The sequence below is a fragment of the Xenopus laevis genome, chromosome 8L, assembly GCF_017654675.1.
Source record: "Xenopus laevis strain J_2021 chromosome 8L, Xenopus_laevis_v10.1, whole genome shotgun sequence".
NCBI lineage: Eukaryota > Metazoa > Chordata > Amphibia > Anura > Pipidae > Xenopus > Xenopus laevis.
In genome coordinates, this window is record NC_054385.1 from 70665099 (window position 1) to 70673865 (window position 8767).

General features: G+C 38.0%; 1 protein-coding gene across 1 annotated transcript; it reads left to right on the plus strand.

Moving 5' to 3' along the window:
* Positions 1-547: 547 nt before the first annotated feature.
* On the plus strand, positions 548-7365 carry ccdc97.L (coiled-coil domain containing 97 L homeolog). The gene is given in 5 exon segments (NM_001094668.1): positions 548-698; positions 2592-3100; positions 3984-4229; positions 6178-6304; positions 6638-7365. Coding segments are annotated over 4 exon segments (1017 nt in total). The 5' UTR covers positions 548-698; positions 2592-2607; the 3' UTR covers positions 6789-7365.
* Positions 7366-8767: the final 1402 nt, after the last annotated feature.

Sequence of the window (8767 nt, forward strand, 5' to 3'; positions counted from 1 at the left end):
CAAATTAGGGGGTGGGGAGGGAGATCATGTGACTTTTTGTCACAAAAGATAGTAAAAAATGTTTTCCCCTTCCTAATTTGCATGTGCAAATTAGGATTTGGTTTGGTATTTGCCGAATCTAATGAGGATTCAGGGGTTCGGTCGAATCCAAAATAGTGAATTCGGTGCACCCCTAATACATGGCAGGGTCCAATAAGGCAAATGTGAGGTGTCATTTATTTATTGTCCTAGATTAATGAATTATTTGGGCCTTTTTTACACAAAATACAACGGTATCCTGCAATGCTACCATCAACAAAAGAATTATAAGATTGTATGCTCCTCAATTAGCAATTAACAAAGAGGCTCTGGTGGTAGCAAATAATAGCTGGCAACCACCACGCTCTCTGACACAAGTAGGAGCCGCAAGCACAGAAACAAACTATAAACTGAGGCCATGGCCACTACTGCACAACACTAGGAACATATGCTTCTGTGACGCTGACGTACAGCGGTCGTTGCGTAGTCTGCTGCGTGGTGCGCCACATCCCTTCTTTACGTGCGTCGTGACGTCACACTCTCGCCAGATGAGAGTTGGGTGTTCTCGCTTAGCTTTCTGCCTGGAGCCAAGGAAGTGGACATGAGGGCAGTGTTGCGAGTCATTTAAACAGTGATCCCGGACTGCGGGGCTGTGTTCAGCAAAGTAGCACTGTTGAGCGGTATGTGTATGTAGAGTTGTTTCAGAGACACTGCCACTTTGTGTTTGGATAAAGGGGTGGAAATCAACAGCTGAATGTCTCTGAGCAATGTCTATAAGCAGTTATCATTGCCTAATGTGATGCAGCTGCCAGTAGCACAGTTACTCCTGCTATTATTATTATGATGGCCATTTATTGGGGGAGGTCAGAAGGAATTGATAGCAGATAGAGACCTGTGTGTCTGCTTTATGTAGCCCAGTTTATATAGTTCAACATTCCAGAGCTGGAAATCCCTCATGTGAATTTTTGGATTTCTCCCAGGCTCGTCACACTGAGCATTGTCATGTAGACCTTTTCTGGCAAGTGTCTCTGCTGCCATTTGATGTTTTTTCCTTTATTTCTGTGGCACTAACAGGCGTATGGACCCCGTCACAGACATTACTCATTTTTCACATCGCTTACTGCCATTTTGCCTTTTAACATTACGCAAGGAAGGATAGTATTGGTTTCACTGTATCAGTGGATCTTGTATATAAAACAGCTTACATTTAGCTACTGAAAGGTAACATATTGTTTGAAAAACAAGAATGTGCCAGTACATTATTATACTCTCTGGAAAGTGCTGAAAAAGTAGTGTTTCTGGTGAATTTATTGAAAATCTCTTCAAAACCCCAGTCCTTCTGTTCCACTTTGTGTTGCCTGTTTTCTCCGGCTGTGAAGGCGAGCCAGCCGCATTCTGCACTGTAGGATAGGAACCAATCAGCAGCTAGGCTGACCTGATAGAGAACAGAAGCCTGTATTTGCTTGTGTGACTGCAGGACTGTGGTGGGCCAATGATATCTCATATAGCTTGTTTGAGTACTCAATAAAATGATAATGTCATAGGGTGAAGTCTATGGGGCCTCTGAGCAGACTTGGGACCATAAAAATCTTTTAGAGGCCAACAGGCCTCCAGTTAAATATCCACAAACGAAATAGATCCTCCGCACGCCACTTTATATTCAGGGGGCATTCACCTCCATGGCTGCTCCCAGGCCAAAATGACAACCAGCAATATTGTATGGAAGGAGAACACCTGTATGCCAGAAATTGCCTTTAAAATCATTTATTGCAGCAAAATGTAGCAAAAACTTTTTGGGCAACACCCCCTCTACTGACGAAGGGGGTGTGCTCCTTCCAAACAATATTGTTGGACATCCCTACTTTAAATCACAGTGTTCTGTTTGTTTCTTTTTCAAGCCATCCGTTGCCATGTCTAAATAAAATCAATTTCCATGGATCCAGGGACACAGCCCTGTGCCCCCACATCATCTTCAGGAGTCATAGACTATTTACTGCATCTTGATTATATGTAAATTCACTTGCTTGAGGGTAGTGCTACAATACATTTTTACAGGTCGGAAGCTATCAATAATTTCTACGCCTGCTGGTATTAAAAAGTGACCCCAAGATAATAACCAAACTTTCTGTGATTTCAAAATTTCCTTTGCAAATTCTTCCTAAGCTTCTATAATAAAGAATATTATAGTGTGTGACTGCTTCATAAATAAACAGCTCCTATAAATGCTCATTCTGCAGTGGGTCTGCTTGGCTAGCCTGCAGAACGCATCAAGACTCTGAATTATGATGAAATGATACAACTTGAAATCCCTTCCATAACCTTCCATAATATATCTAAACCTTGTTCTATCAGCAGTTTTTTCAGCTAGCATTTGTCCTTCATTACAGTGCCCTTATTGATCAAAAACTAAGCAGAAGAATGTGAGTGAAGGGGATTGCAAGTGTTTTGTTTGTAAGTGCAAGTAGTCTTTTAATGGATTGAATATACAAAATACTGGTACAGAAATCCCTTGTATGAACTTACAAAGTGTGTAATTGTCATTTGTCATCTAAATATTGCCATTTCACCAATAGATATCACAGAAATAATATGAATGTGTTTGTGGGAGAAGCAGCCACTGAGCAGGACCTCGGAGATCATGAAAGTGAGGATTTGTCTAAGAACAACCAATGTGAGGATAGTGACATCCTGGAAAAAACACTGAAGGAAGCTAGACGATTGGGTAGTCGTGAAGATCCCATTAAACAAGATCCATCACAACCTAAAGGAATTATTTTGGATATGTTTATGTCTATCAGCAACAGTGATGTGCAGATCAGAAGCCAGCAGAAGGGGGAGCCGGAATTTAGCCAAGACCAAAAGTTGGCAATGCTTATTGAACTTTATGAGTCCAAACCTCTGATCTTTCTGGAGCGTTTTCGTAAGGTCCTTAGTGAAGAACACCTAGAGTGCTTCAACCACCTATCTGGGAATTACACAGCAGATTACTATTGCAAGGAGATATGCAAAGCATCCCACAAAAGGGTTGATCACACATTGATCCGAAACAAGAGGTATGCAGCACTCCAGAAGCTAATCACAGGTAGGATAATGTGAATTTTTACAATAGTAATAGGGAAATCAAGCTACTTGTAAGTGATAAAATGCCCCCCCCCCCGAATACCTCTAAATTAAAAAAATGCATTTGAAGTTGCTTTTGCTGAGCCAGATTCGCAAAATTGTCATTTACAATCTTACATGGGTGACAAATCTCCCCCTATACCATTGCCCGAAAAACCCTGTATCCGTTTCTTGCCCAACATTTTATACTGAGAGTTAGTTTAATTGGTTTAAAATAGTTTTCATTAACAGGACGATAAGAACTATGATATAATAACTGCCATGCAACTTAATGAGGCCAATGGAAGAATAAATGTTTTCTCCAATTGTAAATAAATCCAATGAAAAAAGCAAAGGCATCATAACACCTACCCACACCTAATACAGAGATCCTTTATATTTGCTTAGCAGGATACTCCTCCTGAAACCAATCTTTTTTTTTATATTGCATTACTGTAATTAAGTAGATGGGCATATTGGGAGATGTGGTGCCATAATCTTGTGTCATGGTCATTTGCATTTATACTTTTTAAAACAAGCAGTAAGAATCAGCATTTTAGCATTAAACACTGTGTTTACTAAATTAAGTACAGGTCATAATCCCTGTTTAGTGCTTACGGAGCCAGTGAATTAAATTTTTGTGTATTCATCACATTTCTCTCTGTTTTAATTTCAATTCACAGTCCCCCCCCATATTTTAATTGAATAATTCCTTCTAAGACTATTAATTTCAGTTGATTTGCACTTGTCATGAAGTACTTTGATTCTGGAAATTGCATTTATGCAAACGCAATGAAATTAAAACATTTATTAGCATAAAAATACACTTACATTTTAGTTTATTTTTGTGCATTTTTTTTATTCAGCAGGTGAATATTTCAGCGATGAGCAGATGCGGGAACGGGACCCTCTTATGTATGAGCATTATGTGGGGCAATATCAGAGTGAGGAGGAAATAATGTCCCGTAACAGCAAGGACATGTCTGAAGCCACCAGCCTCTCCACGGTTCTTCTTAACTCATGTCAGGAACAGGCCCTTCAACTTAGGTTGGAGGCTCAGAGAGAACTGGAGGAGAGCTGCATGGAGGAAGAAGAGGATGAGGATGAGGAAGGTCAGTGTTCTGAGGGACTACCAACACATAACCTGACATATACAAGTTTATATATAGTCTTGCGGGTATGTATGTGGGTAAATTATGTCTATTTTAAAGATGGGGAGTTAGTGCTTTCAGTCTACAGTACTATTAGAACATGATTTGTAATGGGGTAATTCACCTTCAAATTAAGTCTTAATATCATGCGGACAGTGGTATTAGAAGACAGTTTGGATTTTATCTGTCATCTGCTAGGGCCTCTTTTACTGTAGCAACAGTACAGTGGTTTCCGTAGCAGGTCAGACAATCGATGAAACATTTTAATGGATCCCACTAACAGGCAAATTTTGATGGACAGGTTGAATTTGATGGATGTGTGTTTTTCCCAGCCTCATCTATGTTATGCATGTTACTAGAAAAGGAAAAAAAAATTTCCAAACCACACAAATTATTCATTACAGAAACACTTCTCTTAATAGTTTTACATCCAAGTTAAAGATTGCACTTACCAAATCTTGGGGTTGGCTCTTCTTGCACTGATCAGCATCGAAGGGAGTTCAGGCATGTAACTTCAGCAATGAACACTGCAGTTCTAATCGATGCTGCACTTGCCCCATTATCCCCACTTGCTTGCATAGCGTAATCCAATTGGCTGCTATGCTGTGCAAATGAGTGACATATGGGAACAGGCAAGAGCAATAGGTGGGCAACCTATTTTAAGACCTTTTGCAGATTCTTTCATAGTGTCATGGAGTAAACCATATTAAAGCATAAGTAAACCTTTAAAAGAAGTGTTTGTAAAATTGATGAGTGCTATTTTAAGAACTTTTGCAATGTCCATTTTATTTATGTTTTTTAAATTCCAAGATTAAAGGATTTATATACTGTTAACATGAATGAATTTCGTTACAACAACGCCTCCTGCTGGTCATTTTCTGACCATTCTGACTACCAAGAAGTCAATGAAGGAGAATTAAAGAAGGCTGGTCTGATGTTGTTCTCAATAGGAAAATAATTATAAACCTTTCTCAACTATTTCCTAACCAGAAGAACATCAGACCAGCCCTGTTTACATGTATCCTTTAATATCTTGGGATTTGAATGTACATTGCCTAAAATAATACTCTCATCAATTTTACATTCACTTATTTTAAAGGTTTACTTATCCTTAAAAAGTTACATTTAACATAAAGGACTGCACCATTCTCAAGTCTGAGCTAGCTTTAAATGAAAATTATCCCACTCCTCCCTCCTCCAAGCTATTGAAAAGTTCCTCTGTGCGCTGACTTGCCATACTGTGACTTGTGCAGTGGAGTTCAAAGTTGCTATCTTCCCCTGTCTTGTGATCCTCTTCTGTTCGACCACCAACACGGATCTTGCAGGAGCGTGTACAGTTGAATCTATGTCCTAAATCAGCTTTGACTGTGCATGCTCCTCCTACAAGATCTGTATCTGAGAAATGAAAGGTGAGGTTTAGAAGAAAGGGTAAATAGAACACTGGGGAACATTTTAACACAATAGATGTTGTGGGGAGCAAGCGTGGGGAGTTGAATAGGGGTTATGGTTTAGTCCTCCTTTAAAAAGTCAGATGCCATCTCTGAATAGCATTACATAGTCGTAGGAGTTACAGTAAATATAATCCTTATTTTTAGACAGTATACAGTACTGTGCATATTTAAATTCAAACTGTCACATCCCTCTGGGGCTAAAGTTAACGACAAGACCAATAGGGTCGTGTTAACATTTATTCACATACATTTTTTAAAGGTAATGTTTTTATTACTTTTAATAAAGCAAACCTACAATATGTCAAGTTCATTAAGCATGCAGTGAATAGACAAGGTTGATTTACATACATTTTGAATTAAGCCATTAAAAAAAGAATATTTTTCCAACACAAACTCATTTTAAACAGGGATGTTTATTGACCCTTTATTTCCTAACACTGATCTCATTTATCTGTTAGAGAGTGAAATAGAGTCTGATGAAGAGTGCTCAGTGAACAGTGAGGAAAGAGCACTAATGAGGGAAGAATTCATCAGTCGCATGCACCAGAGATTTCTTGATGGAAAGGATCGAGATTTTGACTACAGGTAACATGGATAAATCATCATACAGCATTCCTTCTATATGCACCCCATGTTCCAAGACTTCATTGTGTTTCCAAGTATGCCGCTACCCTAATCCGTTTCACATTTTATATAAAAGGATTTTTTTATGGGGGATTTTGCTTCTACTGGAAGCCAAATTGCATCTCAATATATGCTATAATGGGATGGTTTGTGATCAGAATATCTCTCTACCCTTCAAAATATTTGATTTGATTTAAAAATATTTGTTTTTGTTAGTTTGTTTTATTTCATCTTGGTTGTTTTTTATTTTTTGTTTTTTTGACTTTTGACTGTTTACTTTCACCTCTTATCTAGCCAAGTTGATGATGACCCAGAATTGGATAACTTAGATATTGTAAACCAAGATGAAGAAGAGCGTTACTTTGATGATGAAGATCCAAAGGAGGCAGAAGCCGAGGACAGCCAAACAGAGGATGACCAACAAACTATGGATGTAAAAGAGTGACACTATCTTCTTGTTTGGTACCTTCCAAACAAATAACTTCCCTATATTGATGGTGCACAAGTGTCTTTATTGAACTGTTAAGAAACAATACCTTATAGTAATGTCTTTAGAAGGATGAAGTGATCCCAGTATAAATAATAGCATATCACTTTGAGCTGCAAAAGTCATATGTTGCACAAAGGAACAAAGATGATAGTTGTTGTGCTGGAAACTGGCCATGAGAGGGCAGCATTGCCCTAACATGTTATATATAATACTGGCCTGGATTTCATACGCTGGCATTTTTAACTCTGTTGTTGAGTGTAATGACCAGCTGCTCTTGTATTGAACAGTTGTGAGGGGCTTATTGCAGGTTTTCATTGAGATATGTAAAAGAAATTAACTCTTTGCAATGTTTTGTTATGTTCTGTTTGTCATTTCTGTTCTTTATCTTATTTTAGTTTCAGAACTTCTGCTCTTCCCTCTGTGACTTTCACACATTTGCCTACTTTTTCTCTCAAGCTTAAATCATCTGTCTTTTGTTTCTTTCTATTTTCTCAGAGAATTGTAAATATAAATATATAAACTCATACATAAAGCCCTCTGACTTTCCACACCGAGTTATTCTCTCCTCTATTGACCACCCTTTCTCTTATAACTGCATAGGTCTTTACTGAGTTTGTATATAACCTTCTTCCAGGTTTCAATCATATTATTAGTCTCTGTGTTTAATGAAGATTGGCATCACAAAATTGCTCTTTACAAATTTACAGGTTAGTATGGAAAAACTCCATAGTGTCAACAACCAGGTTACATTCCAATACATACAAATTACCCTTTTTCTAGAATAAACAGATCACATTTATATGGACACTAAAATAAAGTAAGATTTCCTGTTTTGCTCCACAATGATAGCCACATTCCATTATTAGTGATACAAACATGACTGATGTGAGGTTATACATTATTAATACATCATTATGTAATGAGAAGTAGAGCCATTAGTGTTCACAATCCTCTTTAGCATTCAACAGATTCATCAGATTTCATACCTGTGCAGCAACATATATAAAAGATAAACTTGTATATGCAAGGGTGCACAAGATCATAATATTGACAACTGTATTTGGCAGGAATATTAAAAAAAAAACAGAAAACAGCACTCACAAATTCAGCACTTAAGCAGTATTACTATAATAACAACACCATAGACCAAAGAACAGTAACATTTCAGCCCTCTAAGGAACCTTTTATAAACCATGAGGAAAGTAGTACATTTAAATCACATGATCAAAACTTGAGTTTTACAGATGAACAAGAGGAAAACTGGGAATAAATAGTTTTAGGAAAATGTCTCCTCACTGTATACACCCATACTGCGTGTGTGTGAATTAAAGGTCAGTGCCTCAAAATCATTCTTCCTGCTTGCAGATGCTTGCTTTGTTATTCTAGTACTGAGGTATCACAAATAACTGTATGACACTGTAATATGGACTACACAATGATGATGAACATGAAAAGCATGAATCTCTTGGGTTTGAAGGTAGGTAATGATACAGAACTCTGTACAAAGCCAACAGACAGAAACCAACTGCATTTATATATTTGCTTTCACCCTGCCCATTTCAGGAATTCTATCTCAATTAGCAACTTTTCCAGGGTTTAACAGTTGGTAAGTGACCCTGGAAGATGGAAATTTAGAGGAGCTGTATGAGAAGTTTGTAACGTGGTTTTAGAAAGGAAAAAATGGTGCATTAAGGTGGCTCATAGAAGAGTGAGAAGAAATCTACATATGTAACACAGTACACTCCGGGCTACCAGCAAGTGGCAGTGGTGCTCCACAGACAATGGGATCACTGAGCTCAGCATGCCTTGAAGTACTGGAATACAATAGTCATCCTTTAATTTCCTACAGTAGGGGATCATTCTGGACAGTGACCTGGTTAGGTTGAACCAGTAGAATTAAGCAATTATTGTCGTCTTATCTTATACTAGATGGG